The sequence below is a fragment of the Oncorhynchus gorbuscha genome, linkage group LG06, assembly GCF_021184085.1.
Source record: "Oncorhynchus gorbuscha isolate QuinsamMale2020 ecotype Even-year linkage group LG06, OgorEven_v1.0, whole genome shotgun sequence".
In the NCBI taxonomy this organism is placed as follows: Eukaryota; Metazoa; Chordata; class Actinopteri; order Salmoniformes; family Salmonidae; genus Oncorhynchus; species Oncorhynchus gorbuscha.
The window spans coordinates 27,800,185-27,826,591 of record NC_060178.1 but is presented as its reverse complement, the minus strand read 5'-3'; the positions used below and the strand labels follow the sequence as shown (position 1 = coordinate 27,826,591).

Sequence of the window (26,407 nt, the reverse complement as noted above, 5' to 3'; positions counted from 1 at the left end):
TAAATGTACATTTATTGCTCAAATGGAGATAATAAAAATGGCTGCCATGTCTTGCTTTAGTGTGCTATTCAGAACAAACACTTCAACAGAGGGGTCAAAGGATGCAAATGGCATCCAGTTAACATTTTCCAAATTCATTTCAGGCAGCAATTTATTGCTTCATGGTAATTTGCAAAGTGAATTCCGTGCATTTCTCTGCAGAAGCCTACATGGTTCAGATTTTCACTTCCCCCCCCCCCCCCCCCCCCTAAGTAAGGAGGATAATACACCCGGGACATAATACATTAGAAGTAACTGACTGAATAAGTCAAATGGATGAGGTTTCTCTTGCATTGTTTATAGAGCAGGACTTTGCTCTGGACGTGAGATGCATGTTAGTTTTTCTAATCCTAAAAAACACAACATTCAATATCGGGCATTTTTATTAAAATTGAGTAAAACAATTCAATTTACAAACCATAATAAAGTGACTTTGCATAATAATAGTCACTATTCAATACAGATGAATGGGAGATAATTATACATTTTTTCCATTCATCATGTGTTGGTAAGAGAAGTCGTGAACAACATCCTATAACTGAATAACCCACCAGAAATAAGCTTAATGTTGGATCATGTGTAAGTGTATGGAATACACATAATGGAATACAATTTTGACAAGAGGTAAATCAGAACAATTATAGATAATGACAGACAAAAGGGAGGCAAATGTACACATAAATAGCAAGAGGATTTGTATATAGACTATTTATAAAATGATTCTGGAAAATAAATGTAGTGTAATGCAACATCATCCCCTTAGACCCTCCTGAAAAACATACCCACTTTACAACCCACTTTACAACATAAAACAATCACTTACAAAACAGCAAACAGCAGCTTCTGTTCCCCTAATCCTGATCATTTATATCATCAAAAAGTTTAAACATTTCAAGAGCTTTATAAAAGCTGGAAACTATAGTAAGTGAAGCCAACAGGCGTGTTCCCCAAAAAACTAAGTAACACATTTATTGGCTTATCATTCATTGAATAATATCCCTCCACGACAAAAATACAGAAAATATGTCAGTAAATATCGTACCTATACATGTTAATCAAATGTTCCCAACTGTCTAAGACATGAGCTCAACTTGTAACATTGTAAGTAAACACTAAATACAAGAGTATCCAGCTTTCATTTTCCAAGTCAGACATTATCTGAATGAACTTGCGGTCATTAAACAATTACAGGATGTGCCAATCTGCAGTAACATTGCCGAGAGGTGAGCTAATTGAATTAGTGAGTGGTGCACCGTTCAGAACAGCTTGCCGTGTTTCTCTCCTCTAAGAGTCAATCAGAACAGGTGGGATGTGGAGCGACTGAACGTGTGGTACTTCCTCTCAAACATGGACGGCAGGTTGACCATGGAGGGAGAGTGCATCGCCTGGAGGGAACAGAACAGGACAGGGACATTAATTAAATTAGGAAATTGATTGGGTTCCAAAACAGAAACGACCCCTCGAGTGTTAGTTTAAGGACAATGAGTTACACTGAAGGGTTAGAGATGAGCAAATGCTCAAGTGAACACTTAAGTCATTCAACATGAGGGCTTTCTGATCACATGTACACGCTGGGACTCCTGGTGGACCTTTAAAAGCCACAGCACAAAGATGGATTGTCATGTGGTCCGCAAAAGCAATCTCGTGGGAAGTGCATTGTGAAGGATACATGGTCGTTTTATATGGAAGTCTCATTTAATTACTTTTACATTCAGCTTTCCCCAGTGCCAGTCTGCCTTCCTTGCCAAATGTTGGCATTGAACTAATCGAGCGAGTGATGCCAATACAATATTACTATACTCCCCCCAACTTCCAAAACCATTCAACATTTTGCCATGTTGTAAAGACGTAGTTTCCTCTCTCTGTCCCTGTGCTGCTCATTACTGTGGATGAATCAGATCTATTCAAAAGGAACCTTGATTATATGTTACCGGGGCAACTTGGGGAGGCCAACATGAAAGGTGCTGCTGCATAAAAGCAGGGTGATTTCTGGGGAACCACAAGGTCTGGCTGGTTAAAATGCATACATATTTCACCCTCATTAAGAGTCTACCCTATGGAGTACGGAGTGTTAACGAACGTAGGAGCGTAAACAGGTGTGCGTCATGTATCCTCCTTCAGTAAAGCTGTGGCCGGCTAAAGTCAGAGTGAGAGTAAAGGCCAGCCTGAAAAGCAACCCAATTTATGCACCAGCACCTTCTCACCGTTTGCTTGTTGATATAACCACCATAACACATTCTCACTTTGACAGGGCCCAGTCAGGTTAATGAGATTTGAGGTGACATTACGGTTTAAATTTGAGGGCGTAGGATCAATAGCAGTGGCACAGCGAGGACATACAGAACAAGAGAGTCAGAACACACATGAAGCCACTGTTTCACAAATGCCCAGTGACAGATTGTCAAAAGGCCTGGAGTGTCCATCAAAACACTAAAGCATAGTGCTGCACACAATGTTGGATTTATTTAATTAGTGGGAGAAAAATGTAAATCACTGTCACCACAACACATTTGTTTTAGAAGCCATAGATCATAACCAGATAATCCGCTGCTGTAAGACACTCCTCCCTATTCCAAAATGAATTGCTTATGTAAAAGCTAAAAGTGAGCATCGGCCCGGCGCTGCAAGCTGATGTTAGTGGAGCTGAGTGAGTGAGGAGTGCAGCAGATAAGAGACAAGAGGAGGGAGCCCACAGAGAGCCGGAGAGAGAGAGCCACCACAGCCCAGGAAATGAGGAGTTAGTCAGTGAGAAAGCCACCACCTATCCCGGTGAGGTAAAAGGGGTATTAAACCCAGCATGGTGATGCTCACGTCAGTCAGCCGCCTATAGGAGGGTCTCTTTGCGGGGCCTCAAGCAGCCTGCCTTGTGTGGGTCAGAGGAGGGGACCAGCAGGTCCCTGCATGTCCCAGGGGGAAGCCTGCCTTTGGACGGGACCCTCCAGGTAGGGGGGCCGGCAGAGTAAGGGGGCCTGGTGGGGGTGGGTTGGGGCTTAAGTGGGGTCTCCTCAGGGCAGGTTGGACTAGGGGTTGGGTCTGGGTTATGAATACAGACGGGAACACGGAGGCGGGGACAGGGTGGGTGGTCCAGGGAGTTAGAGCGCTGCACCACAGCAGCAGCTGTAGAACCACTGAGGTTGAATGTTGAGGTGGAGCGGGCCATCTACAGTCACAGAGCAAAGCATGGGGGAGAGTCACAGACCATGGGAGAGACCCTGTCAACTCATTGGTCAGACTCTGCATGTCACACTACTGCATCAAGTTGCATTTAAAATCCCTTTTTAATAGCAAAGTTTGAGTGCAGTACCTTACTTCAAATATTTAGTATTGTATGACTCATCTTTTCCACTCTAATAAAAGGAAGTAGAGAAAAGGTCAGAAAAAGACTGAGATAAAATAAAACCTGTCATCAACTGACGCAGTTAGAAGAACTGGAAATAAATAGCCAAACTGTATAAAAAAGGAGAAAAGTTCAAAACAGTCATGTGTCATCATTAATTCAAAAACTGAAGCTGTTCCTTCAAAAATAATATGGCTTGCACTGGCAGAACAATTTCACCATTAGACGTCAACAATCACCTAATTACGCAACCCTTTCAGGACTATGCTTTGGAGAGCACTGCAAATTGATTTTCTGAGAAAAACAGGGTACATGGTGCAATTATAGTACCCATCTCAAAATCCTAAAATGACTCAAGATTCTGCCATTGCTCTTTTATTTTATTTAGCACCATGCCCCTTTAGCCTCGACTTGATTAGACAAACCTTGTTCAAGGCCTGGACCTTTGAAGTAGACGGGTGGGTGGATGGATGAACTTACTGACAGGGTGGCACTGCCTTCCAACATGGATCATGTTCTCTGAGCTGGGGCCAGGGCTCTTGTCATCGGAGGTGCTGTTGGCCATGAAGGCTCTCTGGATTACCCGTTTGGGTGTTTTGGTGAAGGAAAATGCTCTCGTTACCTGGGGGTTAAACAGTCAAACACTCATCGACAGGCTGCAGTGGAGCAGGTTGAGAGCGTCAGGTTCCTTGGTGTCCACATCACCAGCAAACTAACATGGTCCAAGCACACCATGACAGTCGTGAAGAGGGCACGACAAAACCTATTCCATCTCAGGAGACTGAAAATATTTGGCATGGTTCCTCAGATCCTTAAAAGGTTCTACAGCTGCACCATAGAGAGCATCCTGACTGGTTGCATCACTGCCTGGTATGGCAACTGCTTGGCCTCCGACAGCAAGGCACTACAGAGGGTTGTGTGAACGGCCCAGTACATCACTGAGGCCAAGCTTCCTGCCATCCAGGACCTCTATACCAGGCGGTGTCAAAGGAAGGCCCTAAAAATTGTCAAAGATTCCAGCCACCCTAGTCATCTCTCTGCTACCACACGGCAAGCGGTACCAGAGCACCAATTCTAGATCCAAGAGGCTTCTAAACAGCTTCTACCCCCAAGCCATAAGACTCCTCAACTCCCCCCCCCCACCACACACACACCCTCTCTGTTATAATCTATGCACAGTCACTTTAATTAACTCTACCTACATGTACACACTACCTCAACTGACCGGTGCCCCCGGCACATTGACTCTGTACCGGCACCCCCCTGTATATATTGTTATTTTTTTACTGCTTTAATTACTTGTTACTTTAATCTCTTATTCTTATCTGTATTTTTTTTTTAACTGCACTGTCGGTTAGGGGCTCGTAAGTAAACATTCACTGTAAGGTCTACACCGGTTGTATTCGGCGCATGTGACTAATAAAATTTGATTTGATTTTGAAAATAGCTCTGTTTAACAGTCAGCTTGTCCAATATCCAACATGTGCTTGTGTGGAATACAGGAGAGAGATGGGCTAATTCAGAGCCCATTTTACCTTCTTTGAAGTTTTCTTGATGACTCTAGAGGCTTTACTCAGCGTGCTGTCCATATCCTTTGTGCTCACTTGGACAGAGTCAGGCTCAGTGCACTGAATTAGATCTTCCTGTTTAAAATAGAAACAAGTATAAATACATTTCCAGACCATTCTGCTTCGCTGTCAAAATGCATAGAGTGAGAAACTGTTGTCTGTTTTTACATGCAGCTGGAGCTCACTGGTTGGTATTCAGGGTGCGGAGAAAGCCAGTGAATCAATTAAAATAGCAAGGCCAGCCTGTAGTAGAGGTTTACATCGCCACCTAGTGGACAGTTCACACCTGACAGCTGGGACTGGCTGGGCTCACCTCCGAAGCTTATTACGCCTGTTTTTAATTATGATGGGAAATGCAAGTCTGTCTCCGGGCAGCCAATTACTAGTTAGCTTCCTCATTCAAGCTCGAATACTACATCAGTGAAAAGACCTGTGGAGAGATAAAACAACCCATCTATGTCTTTAGTGTTAGTTCTAGTACAATTCCACTTCTAATTACATTAATCTGTCTTCCAGTTTAACCACAGAGGACAATCTAATAGGATTGAAATGACCAAAAAGGCCACTCACGCAACGTGATATGTAAGTGTACTAAAACTGGCCAAAATAATTGCATTTGTGTCCTCATCAACCTCTAAAGAGCCCATACACCATGTTCTGCATGAGGACACCAGACCAGTGAGGGATGCCTTGGTCGCTTCAGCCTGTCTGGCTGTGTTAATGAGAGGAGCAGATAGACAGGCAACATGTGTTGCAACATGTGTTCTCAGGAGGGGCCCTCCAACCCAACCCGACGAGCCTATAGCGGCTCAGTGGACCACTGTCTCACTCTGCCTCCCTCACCGCGTCAGCCTTACAGATGGTGTTGGCTACGTGGCGACAGAGCATCTTCAGCCAGGTTGACTTCACCGTATCCTCAGTGGTCAGCTGGAAGCTGAAGAGAAGATTCTCTTGTTCCGTGGGCGGGTGCACCACCAGGGCAAAGGCATTACGGCAATCTAAGACAGAGAGAAAAGGAGAAATGAGCGAGGTTTGGACCACTCAAAATTGTCAATAGTCTAGCTGGTAAAACATGCATCCCATTTCTCTTTAAGATACATAGAGAGCCATCTCTGGTCTATCAACATACACTGGTTGTAATTATAGTACATATTGACCGTGAAATTAAACCTAGCAGCTCCATTACAAGGCCAAACAAGCGGAGTCACTGCTAGTGGGAGAGAGGAGAGATGTTTGCTTGATTATGTCTGGGCTGCCATTTCAGTCAGTGTTGACTCCAAATATTAGGCTATCTAGTATGCTTATGAATAACATTTCCCGATACAGGGACAACAGAATGGAGCAATATACCTGCTCAGGGAATGTGTATCGACCCAAAAGAAGCACAAACAAGGAGTGGTCATGTTTCTTAGTAATGGATGTTAAACACTGAGGTAGGTAGGTTGGTAAGCAGGCCATCAGACTTCTGAACAGCTAACCCTAGCCGCCTCCCTACAGATCTGCACCTTAGAGACCATTTCCACCTCATTATTGGCACCTTAGATTATTTGCATTCCTTACCCACACATCCAATCCTTACACAAACACACGCACTCAGAACTCACACACAACTCTGCTGTTCTATTATATACTATGTATTCCACAGCGTGACCAAGACACTACCTACTTTATATTTCTAAACACAGTGTAATACAGTCCATTATTACTATGTTTACAACCTCTCATTTTTTGACTTGACTTGTATTATTACTGTCTGATGTACTGCATTGAGGGAGCTTAGCACATAGCATTTCTTCACACCTTGAATCCCTGCTGTAAACGGTGTATGTGACTAACATTTGAATTTGTAGGTTTTGATAGGTAGGTAGGTAGGTAGGTAGGTAGGTAGGTAGGTAGGTAGGTAGGTAGGTAGAGAACATGCCAGGGTTTGGGGCTCACTCACCCTCTGTATCCTGCAGATCCAGGACCCTCCTGATCTGGGACAGAGGCATGAGGGTGATGTGTTTGAGTTGGGCTGCAGGTCGCGTCTGGCCCAGAGGACTCCTGAATGTGCTGATCACCTTATGTCTCTTCCGGGCAATCTGCAAATACAGACACAGTTGAGGTATGGAAGCCTCCATCCCTACCTAAACTCTCTCTCCAGTGAAGTGAAGTGAAGTATGTATGTAAGTATGTGGTGGTTAAGCTGTGACAAATCGATAAGGCCTTTTATAAAAGGTAAACGGTCCAAGTCATTAGCATGTGTTTAACTGGCTTGTGTGGGGGGCTGAGGCAGGGGTTGGGTCTGTCCCATGAAGGCATTGTGATATCTATTGGGGGTAGGGGAGATCTGAATACAGAGGGGCTAATCAATGAATAATTGAAGAGTGCAGCCCCTGCTCTCCCCATGCTCATTACCAGGCTGCTCTGACACTCCTGAATCAGGCCGCCTCTCCCACACACATTCTGGGTTTGATTGCTAACCCCCATTCTAATGCAACACTTCACTAATTAGGAGCCAGATAAGAAGCTGTGTCAGCAACGATAGATTGCACACCCATAAATAATCAGCCAGTGGGGCTCTTTGCTACTGAATTTGCATTTTCTTAGCATCTCAAGTCCCAAAGATTTCATAATGTGGGTGGGGGGGGGATAGAGGACGGGCAAGATTTTCTCAAATGAGCAATGGCATTAACTTGGGAGGGCATTTTGGGTGTATTGTAAAGTTCTAACATCTAAAGCCATGTCTGGGACATCACTAGTCAATACAGTGACATGTTGACCAGGGTTCAAATATTCAGCATATCATTGAGCCTGGCTGGAGTGTCAGATGAGCAGGTTTTCAATGTTGGTATTACTTCATTGATGTTGGCGTTACCTCAAGACAGTCATTGAAGAGAAAGAGTGTGACGTGCTCGCCTCGGTCACAGGGTTTGTCTCCCAGGGCGATGGTCTCCACCCTGTGGACCAGGCTGCGGTGGGACGAGAGCAGGTTGGCCTGAGGAGAGAGAGAGTGAGCGAGCGAGCAGACGGGATGAATATCACAACCAAAAAGACATCCAGCAACCATTCGTGAATAAACAAACAAACACGGTCACCAGAGAGAGCTTCATGATTCAATCACAGGCCTCATTTAAAGCGGCATATTTGGTATTAATGGGTCTAACTCCACAGATTGGTAATTTCACTGCACGGCTGATGGAGGAATTTCCATTTCCAGTCCCATTATTCCTCTAAAACCCTATCATCAAACTATGTTTATTCATTTGGATGCTCTGCTTATCCAAATCAAGATAAATAGAGCTATACTCACAGCCCAGAGCCAAAGGTATACTAATTCACTCCCTCTAGTCCCAACTCATCTCCACTATTATCACCTGAAAAGAGGACTTCGGTTCACACATACACACAGCTCTACACAAATTCTCTCCACACACACATTATCAAGTTAACTCCAGCGCAATAATCCATGAATAACAAGCTATAAATACGCAGTGAACAGTACAAAAAAATGCATCCTGTGGAAATTAGCTGAAATAAATAGGGATGTCAGGGTGAACACATAGGGAGAGGCCTGGCAGTTATGGTGCTCAGTTGGCCTGGCCGTTCTGTAGCTCAGTTGGTAGAGCATGGCGCTTGTAACGCCAGGGTTGTGGGTTCGATTCCCTGGATCACCCATACGTAGAATGTATGCACACATGACTGTAAGTCGCTTTGGATAAAAGCGTCTGCTAAATGGCATATATTATTATATTATTATTATATTACAGCCATTAACGCATAGGGAGAGGCCTGGCCGTTATGGTGCTGGAGTACAGCCATTAACGCATAGGGAGAGGCCTGGCCGTTATGGTGCTGGAGTACAGCCATTAACGCATAGGGAGAGGCCTGGCCGTTATGGTGCTGGAGTACAGCCATTAACGCATAGGGAGAGGCCTGGCCGTTATGGTGCTGGAGTACAGCCATTAACACATAGGGAGAGGCCAGGCCGTTATGTTGCTGAGGACAGCCATTAACGCATAGGGAGAGGCCTGGCCGTTATGTTGCTGAGGACAGCCATGAATGCCGTTATGGGAGAGGCCTAGCCGTTATGGTGCTGGAGAACAGCCATTAACGCATAGGGAGAGGCCTGGCCGTTGTTGCTGAGGACAGCCATGAATGCCGTTATGGGAGAGGCCTAGCCGTTATGGCGCTGGAGAACAGCTATTAACGCATAGGGAGAGGCCTGGCCGTTATGTTGCTGAGGAAAGCCATTAACACCATTATGGGAGAGGCTTAGCCTTATGTTGCTGAGGACAGCCATTAACGCCATTATGGGAGAGGCTTAGCCGTTATGATGCTGAGGACAGCCATTAACACCATTATGGGAGAGGCTTAGCCGTTATGATGCTGAGGACAGCCATTAACGCCATTATGGGAGAGGCTTAGCCGTTATGATGCTGAGGACAGCCATTAACGCCATTATGGGAGAGGCTTAGCCGTTATGATGCTGAGGACAGCCATTAACGCCATTATGGGAGAGGCTTAGCCGTTATGATGCTGAGGACAGCCATTAATGCATAGAGAGAGGCCTTGTCGTTATGGTGCTGAGGACAGCCATTAATGCATAGAGAGAGGCCTTGTCGTTATGGTGCTGAGGACTGCCATTAATGCATAGAGAGAGGCCTTGTCATTATGGTGCTGAGGACAGCCATTAATGCATAGAGAGAGGCGTTGTCATTATGGTGCTGAGGACTGCCATGAATGCCGTTATGGGAGAGGCCTAGCCGTTATGGCGCTGGAGAACAGCTATTAACGCATAGGGAGAGGCCTGGCCGTTATGTTGCTGAGGAAAGCCATTAACACCATTATGGGAGAGGCTTAGCCGTTATGATGCTGAGGACAGCCATTAATGCATAGAGAGGCCTTGTCGTTATGGTGCTGAGGACTGCCATTAATGCATAGAGAGTTATGGTGCTGAGGACAGCCATTAATTGTCGTTATGGTGCTGAGGACAGCCATTAATGCATAGAGAGAGGCCTTGTCGTTATGGTGCTGAGGACAGCCATTAATGCATAGAGAGAGGCCTTGTCGTTATGGTGCTGAGGACAGCCATTAATGCATAGAGAGAGGCCTTGTCGTTATGGTGCTGAGGACAGCCATTAATGCCATGGTGCTGAGGACTGCCATTAATGCATAGAGAGAGGCCTTGTCGTTATGGTGCTGAGGACTGCCATTAAGGCATAGAGAGAGGCCTTGTCGTTATGGTGCTGAGGACAGCCATTAATGCCATTATGGGAGAGGCTTAGTCGTTATGGTGCTGGAGGACAGCCATTAACGGATTAGAGGCTCAACAAAGCGTGCCACATTCCGGTGAAAAATGCACAAACAACTTACAGGGCAGCCGTCAACTTCATAGACGACATCAAAGATCTGCTTCTGTCCCTCTATTTTCCTCTTGTCCTCGTTTATGTGACTGGGGGGGGGGTCAAATAAATTCCGTTAGCCAACTGATGCTACAATCACTTTATGTAAATGCATGGCTAATGGATGAGGCTTTAACTTAATTACAACAAAATGCTTCATGCATGGCCGGTGGTGCACAGTTGACTCACGTCATAACTTCCTTGAGTGATTCGATTGCCTTCTCCAAAGTGATTTTGTCAGGGTTGTTACAGGCAGTGTGTTTCTTAATATCTGCAAGATAGATGGGTCAATGAACATTGACATATATAATTGATAGAACAGTGAAAAAAGCCAAGGGCAAACAACTGATATGGCCGACAGATTTATAACACAACTGTGGATAAAGGCGAGGATCATCTATCAGCATTTCCTGTGACATTTTAGTCGGAAATCAAGCGCTCTCTTCATATGCAGGTGAGGAGAATGCATAAAGTTAGTACTTCTACCACGCCACATATGTACCATGTTGCTCAAGATTTGGCTGTCAAGTGTGTTTGTGTGCGGTGTAGTCTACCGTTGAGGAGAAGGGCGACGCTAGGCAGTCTCTGCACAGGGCGAATCAGCAGCTCCACCAGTGTCTGTCGTCCACACTCGGGCTTCGCCTGATTGATCTGGAGGCAAAAAAAAAAAAAAAAAAAACACACTGCTGTTAAAGCAGGAGGAGACCTGACAGACATGTTGCGGCTTACACACACACACACACACACACACACACACACACACACACACACACACACGCAATCACTCACATCCACAACACAGACAGAGACATTTTCTTCAAGTTTACTGTACATAGAGACAAGCAATGAATGACCTTTGGCATGAGGCATATGGTAACTTCTAAACCTACACTCACGTGAATGTATACACAAATGTACATCGTCTCAGAGGTCACATACCTTGAGGAAAGCATGGAACCTCGGCTTCTGCTTCTCACACCTCACTATGGTCTCCTTGCTCATCTCAAAGAAGTTGACGAATGGCGGGTAAGCCTTCACCAGGTCTTTAGACTGACAGACAGAGAAAGGAACTGAGTGAGAATGTCCAAAATGGCTCAATACAACATTCAGAACAAAGGCCTGCTATACTCACGTATTTGAGAATGATGTCCCCGACACTCTTGTCCTCAGACCAGTCCATGACCAGCTCCTCCAGATCGGCCTGTCAAATCAACCCAATAAGCAGAGAGACACAGAGGGCGTTTAGGTGACTTCACTGCAGATTAAACTCTTGTTCAGGTCATCTTGGGATATTTCAAGGAGAGAAGTGCCCACCTTTATCCTGGTGTGTACGTCGAAGATCTCTGGGATGCTGCCAAAGATGGTCTTGATTTCTTCCGGAGCCAAAATGGGTCCACCAACTTGGCCTTCTTTTTCCAGGGGTACTTTGAACAGCTAAAAAGGAACAGACGTTTCAGGCGAGACTCAGACTTAGCCCACTATTCCCTTAATCAATACATACACCTCCAATACATAAGGTACTCTCTATTTCAGACTGAATAGTTCTATGAGAATGTTTGTAAAAGTAGAAAGTCAAATCATTTTAGAGTGCAGGTAAGTATTAATTATAAAAGACCACCCTGCCTCCCCATCATCTTATCAAAGATATAGAAAACTCAAACAGTGAAAGTAGGTCCCCTAATAAACTACAAGAAATGATTCCCGTTAAAAAGTCCTGATCTAGCAAAGCTCTATTCAGCTTTCCCTGTAAAAAGTATAATCAAAAAGGCTCAAAATGGCCTGGAATTACCTTCTAATAAAAAGACATTTTAACAAGCGCCCAACATGTGTGAATCATAATGGGATCATTGGTATTCAAGCCAACTTCTTGGCAGGCCAGTTCATGGGCTGACTTCAGAGGGCAGTGGACATGGGGTCAGCAGTCAGTGTTAAAGACCATCCAATGTGAAGCCGGCCATCTGTCTCCTGGGCTGCCATGGTGCAGTGGGCGTGGTACAGAGAGAGGACACTACTGGTGACTGCATACGAGTGGGAGTGAGTGGGCATGGGTCAGGGTGAAAGAGAACAAGGTGATGTACGCGCAAAAGTAGAGTACACCACACCGATTAGGAAATATGGTAGTGAGGTTTGCTGAACAGAGGAGGGAGATGTGAGAATAGGAGCGATGAGACAAGGACAGGCCTGAGGTTTGGGTCGATGAGCAGCAAAGAGCTCTGCAGTGTGAGTGGGAGCCTGGCTGGCTGACAGTCCTGATGCGCACAATCCTATTAATTTTCTCCCCCACTGGTTACTGGACTCAGGCACCAGTGGGACAGCCTGATTAGGACCCTAGCAGCCCCGGTGGTGCTAAGTGAGCCCAACATCCACAGCAGCAGCGACAAACCTGCAAGACTGTGGTGAGAATATCCACATAGTTGCTCTCTGTCTGGTACAACTCCTTGGAGACCTGCCATCTAGCCGACTGCTTCAGGACAGCAGGTGTAGAGCTCTTCAAGGGCCGGGAATGTTCTGGAAGAGAGCCAGGGATCGTCAAGAGGTGTATATTGATTGAGACAGTGGGGAAAAACATGTTTTCTTTTGACTACCCACAACTTCTGAAGTTATTTTGACTTCCTGGGTGTCTCGGAGTTTAGAAAATTGAGATTCTGACATGCAAAGTGAACGCTACTCTGCAAAAGACTTGGGGCTTTTATCTTAGCTAGTGAGAATGGTTCCAGAATGCAACTAAATGTATTTCATATAATCCCATTCCTTCATATAAATTCATCCTCAACTCTCCAGTCAACTCTGCAGGCTTTAAGGCTCAACCTACTATTCTTGCACCACTTTGATCATCTAGACAGTTCTTATATAATTTCTAATATCATACCAAATCGGATTTCCCCACAGTGACAGTTCAACTGAGTGACCCTTCATCTCCTGGCATTCGCTGAGAGACAGACTGACTCCTGTGACGAGTCCCTCCACGAACCCTCCCCAGTCTCTGTGGCCGGGGACTGGGCTGGCTAAGGACACACTCCCTGTCCTGAGGGCCCATGGGGGCCTCTGGGGTCTCTGCTTCCTGCTGAGGGGTGGTAGTGCTAGGGCCACTCTTTGTCCCCCTACTCATCTCCCTGGCACTCATCCTCCTCTGCCTGTTGGCCTCAGCACAGCACCTCCTACGCCTGCTGCTCTCTATACTGTGCTCTGAAAGACAGGGTGTTCAGTCTCTTTGGGGGGAGTTCAAACAGAATAGCAGAGAGTGCTGGTTCTTCCTGCCTCCCCCTGCAACAAGCAGTGACCGCCTCCTTAGTCTATGACAAGGCTCTGATTTCAGCTGACATGAGACACTAATGATGCTATAATCCCTGTCTGTTTTTGCCTGCATTCATTTTTAACGAGGTCAGAGGCGCTTATTAACCACCGTTGACAGGCTAACTAACACCCAGTGTTACCAGCCCTGTGACATGACGTGTGTGGCTGATGAGTGACCGTGGCTCCTCTCTCACCTGCCAAGGCCTTGCAGGTCTCGGGGGTGTTGGAGATGTCCAGCAGAGAGCCCATGGACATGGAGTGTTCGGCAGAAGGCCTCTTGCGGGGTGGAGGGAAGGGGGAGATCTCAGTCTCCTTGGTGAGCTGGGCCAGGGTTTCCCGCAGACGCCTCCTCTTCCGGTTACTGTTGGGTGTGTTGAGGGACAGCAGGGACACAGCCTTCTTCAGCACAGGACTGTCCATCTGAGAGTAGGAGAAACGTGGGCATGTCAGATGAGGGTGTATGGAGAAAAATGTGTGTAAAAAGAAAAAGGAAGGCACTGTGGTGGAAAGTAATCTCTGTTAAACCAGAACTAAATTCTCACGTATTTTGGTCAGATGCTCAATTAAGCTCTGCAGGGGAGAGGTTCAAAATTGTGATGAGATTTGTGAAGCCATAATTTCACCTAGTTTATCATCCGTTTGCACATGCAAAGCAATTACACGAATAAGTGTCAAATCAGTGGCACGGTATCAAATACATGGTTTCCAGGTGTTTGATGCAATTCCATTTGCTCCGTTCGGGCCATTATTATGTGCTTTTCTCCCCTCAACAGCCTCCACTGGTTTGCAAGCGCACAATACTACGATTATTGTGAATACTCAGATTTATATAAGTTTGATTAAAACGTTAACACGCTTTCCAAGAACGCTTTCTCTTACAATCCAGACATGGACTTTGAAAAAAATTCAGAGCATTGCCAATCAAAGTAAATATTCTATCACAGGGATCATCCAATTTTGGGGGAGCTTTTTTGATTTGGACATAAAGTTTGTATGTGAAAAATGTTTGTATTTTATTTCCCAAACTCCTTCCAGAGAGGGATAATCATGAGGATGTGCGTGACACAGTTTATAGAATCTTAGCAGTGTCCATTACACTGTATAGAGGTTTGTGTAGGGGCATTGGGAGGATGACTGACAGACAAAACTTACCTTCTGATAGAAGTACATGGACTCTCCTGCTCGGGCATCCATCTGTATCGTTCCCCAGAACCACTTGAACAAGCAAAGAAAAATAGTATTGACACAAGGTGGGGAACACCAGTGCTCACCATCTCTGCTCAAATGACTTGTCTAGTTGAAAGGAAAATTAAATATTGATCATCCAAGTGAGGCAAGAGTTTACCAATCAATACAGCCAAATACATTAAATAGAAATACGTATTTGACATAATCCTTAGAAGAAAACAACAAGGCTCATTTTCCCAGACTTGACAACGCCAATGTATTAGAGAATTCATGAATTTGAGGCACATGAATTTGAGGTGTTATGCTTCAGTCAGACATACTGTTGACCTGGGAAATGTTTCATGTTTGTCTGCCTACCGCCAGTACGGTGATGTAAGCTGACACCTACTACATTGAAGTGCTCACCTCCTGCTTGACAACATACAGTCTCTTTGATGGTACGAATGGCAGCTCCTTGACAGCGTTTTCCTCCACCACCATGTGAGTGCACTTCTGATCACCAACCTCCAGGTGGCTGCCACCTTGGAGAAACACAAAGTTTTAGAAACTCCAAAAGTACTCCATAATAGAAGGGAGGATAATGTGCTTGTAGAGTAGCTTTTGTAAAGCCTAGATATAACATATGAAGGAACAAAAAATAAATACTGAAAATGTAAGACCTCAGGCTAATACCATGTTTGATTGTCCTTTCCTCCATGTTGGTCTTCTCTTCATCTGAGAAGCCCAGGAAGCTCAGCACACAGTCTTGAAAGGGGGGAACTTTGAATTCGGTGCGGAAATCTTCATCTCCAGCATGGAAACTACTGTAAGAACAGGTGGTTGTCAGCCCTCATACATGTACATAATAGTATACATTGATGTACAGACATGAATGTGAAGACCGTGAGGAGATACTTACACATCCTCTCTATGCTCCCAGGCCTTATGGATCCAAGTTGGGGTGAGGATGGGTGTTCCCATACACACAGCAAGCTAGACACAGAGAAGTATGTCATATTAGGAGGTATACCGTATATACTAGAGGTATACCGATTAGTCGGAATGGTCGATTAATTAGGGCCGATTTCAAGTTTTCATAACAATCGGAAATCGGTATTTTTGGATGCCAATTGTTTTATATACAACTTTATTTAACGAGGCAAGTCAGTTAAGAACACATTTTTATTTTCAATTATGGCCTAGGAACGGTGGGTTAACTGCCTCATTCAGGGGCAGAACGACAGATTTTTACCTTGTCAGCTCAGGGATTCAATCTTGCAACCTTACAGTTAACTAGTCCAATGCTCTAACCACCTGCCTCACGAGGAGCCCGCCTGTTACGCGAATGCATTAAGAAGCAAAGGTAAGTTTCTAGCTAGCGTTAAACTTATCTTATAAAAAACAAAATCAATCATAAACACTAGTTATAACTACACATGGTTGATGATATTACTAGTTTATCTAGCGTGTCCTGCGTTGCATATAATCGATGCGGTGCACATTCGCGAAAAAGGGCGGTTGCTGCTCAAACATACCTAACCATAAACACCAATGCCTTTGTTAAAATGAATACACAAAAGTATATATTTTTTAAACCCGCATATTTAGCTAAAAGAAAGGTTAGCAGGCAATATTACCCAGGTGAAATTGTGTCACTTCTCTTGCGTTCATTGCACGCAGAGTCAGGGTGAATGCAACCGTTTGGGCCGCCTGACTCATTGCGAACTAACTTGCCAGAATTTTATGTAATTATGACATAACATTGAAGGTTGTGCAATGTAACAGCAATATTTAGACTTAGGGATGCCGCCCGTTAGATAAAATACCAAACGGTTCCGTATTTCACTGAAACAATAAACGTTTTGTTTGAGATTATAGTTTCCGGATTCGACCATATTAAATGACCTACGGCTCGTATTTCTGTGTGTTATTATGTTATAACTAAGTCTATGATTTGATAGAGCAGTCTGACTGAGCGATGGTAGGCACCAGCAGGCTCGTAAGCATTCATTCAAACAGCACTTGATTTCATTGATGTATTATATTAAGTTAAAATAAGTGTTCATTGAGTATTGTTGTAATTGTCATTATTCCCCCACCCAAAAAAAGTCTGATTAATAGGTATCCTCTTTTTTTAGTCCTCCAATAATCGGTATGGGCGTTGAAAAAGCATAATCGGTAAACCTCTAGTATATACCACATACTGGGGTATTATGAAATAAAGACTACGATTTTTTGTGGGGGCTCCCTAAAGCTCGGTGGGTGGGTACAACGGTTTATAACTAGAAGTCAATTTATTTGGCACATCTTAGAAAGTGATCTTCAGATCAGGGCTCCAGCTATGCATTTGGTTTGCGAACTAAGTGGCTAACTTGCAAAATCCAGCCTCTTCGTTAAAGCAGAGACAATCCCCTCCTGGATCAAGGTCCATGCTGCCTACATTTGTTTTGTGCATTATTTCGTTTTTTTACATCAGGAAAGAAAGAGGCCCTTGTGTGCACTGCCGGCAATACGATATACCCAGGTACCACAAGATAATTGGGGGGCTTGTGTATGGCTTGTGGTAACGACTGGAGAGGAATGAGTTGAATGGTATCAAATATATCAAACACATGGTTTCCATGAATTTGATGCCATTCTATTTGCTCTGTTCCAGCCCCTCAGCAGCCTCTTATGCCCAGTATGGTACAGAAACTACTCTTTAAAAAAGAGGATTGAGGTGTTTGGCCCTCTTTTACAACAGCTGTAGGCTGTGTGCCAGGTACTGCAAGAGGTAAAAAGCTCCATCAAAAGCCAGGGATGAAAAAAGGCATAGTGTATTGAAACGGATCTCATTCTTGTACTCTATTAAGTACTCACTTTCCAATGTAAAATGTCTCAGTATGTCTGTTAAGAGAGCTAGGCTACTTTCCTGTTTAAAGTGCTGGAGCAAAACATCTAAACAAGTTGAGCTTTCAACTCAGAAAAAGATGGGGTGGAGAAAAGCGAACAGAACCACTGAGAATCAATAAAACAAAAACTTCAGTCAGCAAATGAAATGTCATGTGGGGAAGAAAATAAATGGCATGGATTAGGTCTATACATGAGCTCTTCCAGACAGGAGGAAAGGTTAGGGGTGTTTTACAAACCTTGTATTTCTCGCCATGAGTGGAGTATGCAATGAGATGGGTGACTTTCGTGCTGAAGTCCTTCCGAATGGTGCCTCCCATGTGATGCACCAGATTCACCAGGTTTTTCTGCAGGGGTTAAAGGCAGTGAGTGACATTTGGCACCAACACACATCTCTTAGCATTAAAAAGCTAACAAAACCAACATGTTGGTACTTGGTAGTGCTACAAATAATGACAGTCAACTTGAACCCATTCCACTTACAACTTCCTCTTTGTTGCGGAAACCGGTGAAACACAGCGACAAGTTGAACATGGTGGTAGAGTATAGAGGACGAGAGGAAAACGGCAGGGGCTGTGGGAAACAACAAACAATATGGTTCTTATAAATCTCGGATATTGGTAACATTGCTCATGCATCATTTCCTCCACTGCTTTTATCAAGTACATATTTTTTTCTGGGGGGGGGGGGTTATTTACTGGTCAGTAGCAAAGCTGTATGAAAGGCTACTGCATTTGTAAGTATGTGTGTGTTCTGTTGATATCCAAGTTACCAGGCTCTGTAGATAAGGGGATAGATGCAGAGATCATTTCTCATTCTGAATACGGCCATATTTTAAATCTATTCAGTTTTTAGAGTTGTAATGCTTTCCTTCATAGATATATGTTCATCTTGGAGAGGTGACTGGTGAGGTTTGCAGTGATCTGTGGCCACGGGTGTGTTCATCTTCCCCAGTAATCTGACTGAGTTGAGCAGGTGCTCTGCTTAGACCAGACAACAGTGATGCATTTCTCAGGGTTCACGGGAACAATCAAAACCCATCATATAAATCTATTTAAACTTGAAAGCACACCTTTTCTGCCATGTTTTACTTCATCTCCCATTGCAGGCAGATGCTAAATTGCACCATAACAGTCAAAACCTCATATCTTGAACCGGCGAGGAGTGATCCACAGCCGAGCACTGCGAGTGCCATCCCAGAGTGAGTGAGTATATTTCAGGAGTGATTTGCTCCTGTCCTTACCTCCTCTCGTCTCGCACAGTGGAGAACAACCGGGGGGCCCACGATCCGGTTGTCATGTTTGTAAAGATAGATGTAGTCAGGAGAGGCAAAGTCTTTGAGCACAAACACCGTCTCAAACTCTGTGTTTTCTCCATCTCCAAACTCTTTGACATTGTCGGTCTTTATGCAAGGCACGTTGATATCCTGTGGATTAAAAAAGGTTGCTGTTAATGTGAGTAGGGACACACAAGCAGCCCTTTCATATCAAAGGAGTAATTTGATAATCATGATATTATATTGCAATATGAGTGATACATTTAAAGTAGGTGATTTTAGAGCAAACGGTAAACATTGAAGTTCAGGTACTTGAAACCCGTTCATTAATTTGCAGAGAGACAGACCGATGCTCACCATGACATTGCTCAATGCCGCATGAAACAATTTCCAGTGCTCACTCTGAGGGCGTTATTTTGATTCGATTTGACTCACTAAATTCAGTCGAGCAGAAATTGAATCAAGAACACAGCCTATATAAATCAGAGATCATTGAGCTGAAGAGAGAAATTATGTATGATACCTGTAAACCGTATTCATAAAATACATAATCCCCACAGAATTATTGGCACCATACATCAGAAGACAAAGCATTAGAGGAATAAACAGTGTGAACGTGTTAGATCATTTTGTTAGAGAGATCTAAGCTTGGACAACAGGTGTTAACAGTATAAATCTGTGACATTTACCGGTAATTGTGAGGACACTGCTGCAGCTACACACCAATCACCTTGAGATTGCCCATGCAAAGAGACCCCCCCCCTGATGGATTAAAGCATGCAACACCGAAAAAAGACCTACCATATTGACTATAGATTTTATCAATTTCTCTCCAGTCTCAGCACCCGGTTCTCCTCCTCTAATCTTAACCACTGGGACTTCCATTATTCTGACGGCCTGTAAAATGAAGCATTGACCTCAAGCTGGCGACACCAAACTGACAAATTATCTGAACAACGGGCCTGTGTCATTGCAACCCAGAAGGCAAGAACTTCAAACAAATGTCAAACGCTATCTGGGGGGAAAGTTCTGCTAAATTAATAAAGTTGAAAGCAGCAGGTCAACTTTGTCAAATCACTCAGCAGACTTCCCCCTCTGATTAAGCTGTCAGCGAATGTGCCACTACTACAGATTGGAACACAAAATAGATCATTTAAAGAAGCCTTCAGATCAAAAAGCTTCTCAGTCGCTCAAGAGCGAACCCGTTTTATTCCTACAGTTGAGCCCTGTGCCGTAGCTTCACATTCACAGACAAAGTTAACCTGTCTCCCCCCCTTCATCTACACTGATTTAATTGGTGGCGTCAATAAGGAATCACCTGGTCAGTGTATGTCAAGGTGTTTTGTATACTCACTGTACTCATTATTAAATAACAAAATTAAAACAAATCACACGCAACAAATCATAATGCAATGATGCTTCCACAATGACAGCCCATACAACTGGGCTCAAACCATTAGGGCACGGTACCTGCAGTGCTTTGACAAGTGCTCCATTTCTTCCAGCTTCTCCTACAAGAACAACTCTGGTTTCGACCCGAGGTAGCATCTCTACAAGGGAATAGAGGACCAAGGGCACAGTGAATCTCAAAGGTAATGTGAAAGCAATCATAAAACGAAATCCTTCCTGTTTTGAGTGACAGCCTCAGGTAAAAAGCAGTTAATATCACACTGATTGAGAGAAAGGGTGAAACTCTTGCCTTCCATGTCTTCAGAGCCCAAACCCAGGAATACATCCTTAGTAGTCTCAGCCATCCTGGAGTCATACACAGAGGAGTCCACCAGCAGGCTCCGAGCCATCCCCAAAGTAACTATGCTGCTGTCAGCCATGGAAGTGTGACACGGGTGGTGGCACAATCCTGTCTAAACAATCAAAAGTTAGTAAAGTCAGAGCTTGAGGAGAGAGTGAGGTGTCAAATGCCAAACCACTTGGAATAGAAATGATGAAAATAAAAATGTGTGTAGCCCATTTTATACCCAAGTAGAATTCGGGTCTTATAACATATTGGCTTCCCACCTTGCGAGTTATTTGCCAATATGTGCCTCTGCCTGGTGATACTTAAACCACGATTGAATGTATATCCATAATTGGTAGATGGTTGTAATTACAAGGTTGTGGTAAATGTTGCTTAGACGCAACCACCTTCCTCCCAGATAAATTCCAAACATGAATTCCATGTGGTATGTTCGCTTTGAACATACACCTGTCTGTTTGAGCTAATCAGCCTTGCAATATGGGCACCATGCCATCGCAGACGAGAAGTAGAATGAAGCATGGGTGACCAAACATTGACATTCATGTTTAGCATTTCCCCTATGAATTATATAAAAAAAATGTGTTTACTTCAGTGGTGACAAAGTTAGCGGGAGGCGGGGAGGGAGGGCATGGCCAATGCCGCAGTCTGCAACCAAAATTTGAGCCTGTCCTCTTGGCCTCAGAAAACTTTTGCTGTTTTAAAGCTAATATCCTGCAATTCTACACATTTTGCCATGGCTTATGCGGTGTTCATTTGCTATCTGAGAGACCCAAACACAAAGTCAAATGGGGGAGATTTGCCTCGACAGTCTAGTTTTATTTTAGTGATTGCTATACTTCAAATATTATTTTATTAAAACAAAACTCCATTATATTTTCTACAATTTACATCTGGTTTTAGTTGTAGTATTTTTTTAATGATATATTTTGGAGCGAGGGCAACGAATATAGGGAAAACACAGAGTGGTAGTGTCTAACAATTGGATTTGATTATTTATTGGGCAAAGCTCAGTGATGCATTCAAGGACCTTCTAATTAGAACCTTCTTCTGATTACGGGCATACTGTCCAACGTTGGACACACCCTGCTATACAGGTACAGTCATTTTCCGCGTCCTTAAAAAGGGAAATTTAAAAAATGCTCAACTTTATATTAACCATTTCCAGCACCACCGCAACATTAACACGTGATTTGTAGTAAAAAAGTGTGTATTGTGACTTTAACTAATTATGAGTAGGCATTGCCTACTAACTGGTTTATGATGTCATTGGAAATACATTTTTTACTACAAAACAGAAACAGCCAATTTTCACATACAGTTTAAGTCAGAAATGTACATACACTTAGGTTGGAGTCATTAAAACTCGTTCTTCAACCACTCCACAAATTTCTTGTTAACAAACTATAGTTTTGGCAAGTCGTTTAGGACATCTACTTTGTGCGTGACAAGTATTTTTTCCAACAATTGTTTAGACAGATTATTTCATTTATAACTCACTGTATCACAATTCCAGTGAGTCAGAAGTTTACATACACTAAGTTGACTGTGCCTTTATACAGATTGGAAAATTCCAGAAAATTGTGTCATGGCTTTAGAAGCTTCTGATATGCTAATTGACATAATTTGAGTCAATTGGTGGTGTACCTGTGGATGTATTTCAAGGCCTACCTTCAAACTCAGTGCCTCTTTGCTTGACATCATGGAAAAATCAAAAGAAATCAGCCAAGACCTCAGAAAAAAAAAATTGTACACCTCCACAAGTCTTGTTCATCATTGGGAGCAATTTCCAAACACCTGAAGGTAACACATTCCTCTGTACAAACAATAGTACGCAAGTATAAACACCATGGGACCACGCAGCCATCATACCGCTCAGGAAGAAGATGTGTTCTGTCTCCTAGAGATGAACGTACTTTGGTGCCAAAAGTACAAATCAAACCCAGAACAGCAGCAAATGACCTTGTGAAGATGCTGGAGGAAACAGATACAAAAGTATCTATATCCACAGTAAAACGAGTCCTATATCGACATAACCTGAAAGGCCGCTCAGCAAAGAAGAAGCCACTGCTTCAAAACCGCCATAAAAAAAGCCAGACTACTGTTTGCAACTGCACATGGTGACAAAGATCATACTTTTTGGAGAAATGTCCTCTGGTCTGATGAAACAAAAATATAACTGTTTGGCCATAATGACCATTGTTATGTTTGGAGGAAAAAGGGAGGCTTGCAAGCTGAAGAACACCACCCCAAACATGAAGCACGGGGATGGCAGCAACATGTCGTGGGGGTGCTTTGCTGCAGGAGGGACTAGTGCACTTCATAAAATAGATGGCATCATGATGTAGGAAAATTTGGTGGATATTTTGAAGCAACATCAAGACATCAGTCAGGAAGTTAAAGCTTGGTCGCAAATGGACAATGACCCCAAGCATACTTCGAAAGTTGTGGCAAAAATCGCTAAAGGACAACATTTCGGGTAGCCTTCCACAACCAGGTTAAAGAATTTAAAGACAATGCTACCAAATACTAATTGAGTGTATGTAAACTTCTGACCCACTGGGAATGTGATGAAATAAATAAATCACTCTACTATTATTCTGACATTTCACATTCTTAAAATAAAGTGGTGATCCTAACTGACCTAAGATAGGTCATTTTTACTAGGATTAAATGTCAGGAATTGTATAAAAAAACAACATTAAATACATTTTTTTTTAAATGAGTTTAAAATGTATTTGTCTAAGGTGTATGTAAACTTCCGACTTCAACTGTATGTTGAGGTGGTGCTGGAGATAAATATGAAGTCATAACATTTTGACAGTCCCCTTTAACCCTGTGAGACCCACGGTTGCAAAAACACAATGTCTCTAAAATTGCATCCTGTATTTTATATATATATATATATATATAAATGTTTAGTAATTTACCAGACTCTCTTATTCAGAGCGACTTATAGGCGCAATTAGGGTTAAGTGCCTTGCTCACGTGCAGACAGATGTTCTTACCCAGCCAGCTCAGGGATTCAAACTAGCAACCTTTCGATTACTGGCCCAACCTCTTAACCGCTAGGCTACATTGTTGTATTAGTAGCCTCTGAAATGTTACAAACTTGTCTGAGACCACACTGGTACCCTAGGCAAGGATTTATTCAGGGATTTTCTAGGTAAGATGGGAATGGTCAGCAAGGTCCCCCATCTTGGCGGTGAAGAAAAATGTTGCATCTTTAAGCCAACTTCCTGCAATTCAACATTTTCTCAATGGAGCTTTGGAGAAATGTTTGCAGTTTAAAGTTAATTTCCTGCAATTCTACACATTTTGCTGTGGAGCTGAAAGAAAATGTTGCAGTTTTAAAGCTAATTTGATGCGATTCTACAGTACATATTCTGCCTTGGAACCGTGAGAATTTTGCCATTTTAAAGCTAATTTCCTTCAATTCAATGTATTTTGCCATGGACAATTATTATGCTAAAAGTAGCAATTACAAAATCAAATACGGCTAAATTCATTCTTTTTGGAATTTTAAATTCTCCCAGACTGTCTATTTTCAGTTTGATGTTTGTATTGAGGTAGTTTTGGAAGTGTTGCAAAAAGGAAAAATTGGGCTCAAAAGGGTGCCAAACTGAGACGTGGTAACATTTTGGGAAAGGTAACATTCTGCACATACAGACAACCAAATACTTCAAATAACTTTGATGATGACCCCCCTTACACATCAAAAGAATACAAAAATAAAGTGTCTTATGGTCTCAGAATACTGCCATTAATCTTACGGTAAAGTAAAATAAGAGGTTCTCTCTCCAAGTTCAGCCAGAAAAAAAAATATATATATATATGACTAAAAAGGAAGTTGGATGTTCTCCATACATAGAAATGTTTTTGATAGCCAAATACTAAAATATGGATTGGTCAAGTTGATAAACATAGCTATTTCTGTCAAAATATGACTTAATTTCAGATGTTTATACACCACTTACACCCATATGTTATATCACACATCTTTATAGAATTTCAGTTCTAACGACAAAATTGTCAAGCCATTGAAAACCAATGTTGCATTTAAGAAACATTTCCAGAAAACTATTTTACAAACATAACGTAACAGACGTTAACGTAACAGACGTCCCGACCCCAGTTAGTAACATCTGATTAACTATGTAACGTTAACTAGCAAAACAACAAAGTGTATTTATGACTGCACCAACCAACGTACAGTGAAAACCCTCGTCAAAGACGAGCTAACTGGTTGTTTAACAAAAACGAACCAGACTGGCTAAACGTTAGCGACTGTACATTACCCAATACAACGTGTTGTTACTAACGTCAACTAATTAAATCAAACACTAACGAATTTAGTTAGCTAACTAACTACAGTACTTCATAAACATGGTTGCTGGAAAATAAACAAATGTTAAGACTTACATAAACCTTCGGAATTAACAACAAATAATCGCAGGTGAGTGATAAACTGGCTAGTCGACCAGTTCAGCTAGCTAGCTAGCGGCTGTCTAACTAAATTGACACTTAACTATCTGTAGGTTATTGCCGTCTCTAAAAAGTAAATATGTATATTTGCGCGTGGATAAATCTGTCAACTCCCTCAATCCGAATTCAAAAAGCAATGCAAACAAGGCGTCTGTAATCTCATTGGACAAGAATGGGAAAGCCTGCTGAATAAACCCTGCGCGGCTACTGATTGGCTGGTGGATTCAAACTACAATGCCCACTGGCACTGTGCAGGGCATAGGCGCTCCGTGGCCACAGGGTTGGCTACGAAGTTATACACAACTTTACCAGATATTCTTCAAATTTATGGTCCGCTTCTATTATAGAATGTCATCATTAAATATGGGCAAGTTAATTTAAATACATCAACTTTCTACGTCATTAAACCTGGGCAAGTTAATTTAAATACATCAACCTTCTACGTCATTAAACCTGGGCAAGTTAATTTAGGTAAATCAACTTTCTACGAAGTTTACCGGGAAATCAACTTTCTCAAACACAGGCAAGGCTTCAAGACAGAATACCTGTAGTACATGTCTACATCTGCATTTCCCTGTTGTCATCACTGAGGTTGGGTTGCGCCAACAATGGTTTAAATTAATATAGGTTTAAAGTGAAAACTAAACTTAGATTAGAGGAAGGATTTTAAAATGTGGTGCAACAAGATTAATAGATAAACCTTTATTTAAAACTTCTTATGGATAGGCGTCACGTCAACAGAATCCTTGATTCAACCTAATTTAAGAGTTAATCCACAGTTTGTTCACAAAGTTTCTAAACCCAGAGCTGCAACATTGCGAGTCTTCAGGGAATGCTTGCGAAGAGACTAAACAGACCAGGCCGATGATTTTTTATAACTAAATCAATGTAGTTTCCAATGGGTACAAATGAGTCATAGTGGGCAGAACTAGAAAGGATCTGGGCAGGACCAAGCACAAGCTAGCGAGATCCCATTGGCCCGTTATAGCATATATCTGCATATTTCCGTTATGGAAATGCCTCTGTGAAGTGCACTCGTAAATAACGCTATGTTTTAAACTTTGTCAAATGGTAAAGTTTTCTTAGCCCACTCTGTTCATAACATATTCTAGTTTTGGAAACAGAAAACTGTATTGAGATCAAATGTTTAATCGATGATAAATGTAGCAGAATGTCAGCCAAAATCTATCTTCTCCCACTGCCGGCCAATGGTTT

The 26,407-nt window shown here is 42.9% G+C and overlaps 1 protein-coding gene across 1 annotated transcript; it reads right to left on the bottom strand.

Annotated features, from left to right (window-relative positions):
- Positions 1 to 404: 404 nt before the first annotated feature.
- Positions 405 to 25,332, bottom strand: LOC124037790 (protein ECT2-like). Its single transcript, XM_046352852.1, is given in 26 exon segments — positions 405 to 1,424; positions 3,857 to 3,887; positions 3,889 to 3,998; positions 4,912 to 5,019; positions 5,788 to 5,942; positions 6,887 to 7,025; positions 7,802 to 7,921; positions 10,300 to 10,378; positions 10,518 to 10,599; positions 10,883 to 10,979; positions 11,268 to 11,378; positions 11,461 to 11,529; positions 11,643 to 11,762; positions 12,712 to 12,836; positions 13,817 to 14,042; positions 14,775 to 14,837; positions 15,216 to 15,331; positions 15,483 to 15,613; positions 15,709 to 15,782; positions 17,918 to 18,025; positions 18,162 to 18,251; positions 18,922 to 19,104; positions 19,756 to 19,851; positions 20,425 to 20,504; positions 20,654 to 20,816; positions 25,130 to 25,332. Coding segments are annotated over 25 exon segments (2,733 nt in total). The 5' UTR covers positions 20,784 to 20,816; positions 25,130 to 25,332; the 3' UTR covers positions 405 to 1,334.
- Positions 25,333 to 26,407: the final 1,075 nt, after the last annotated feature.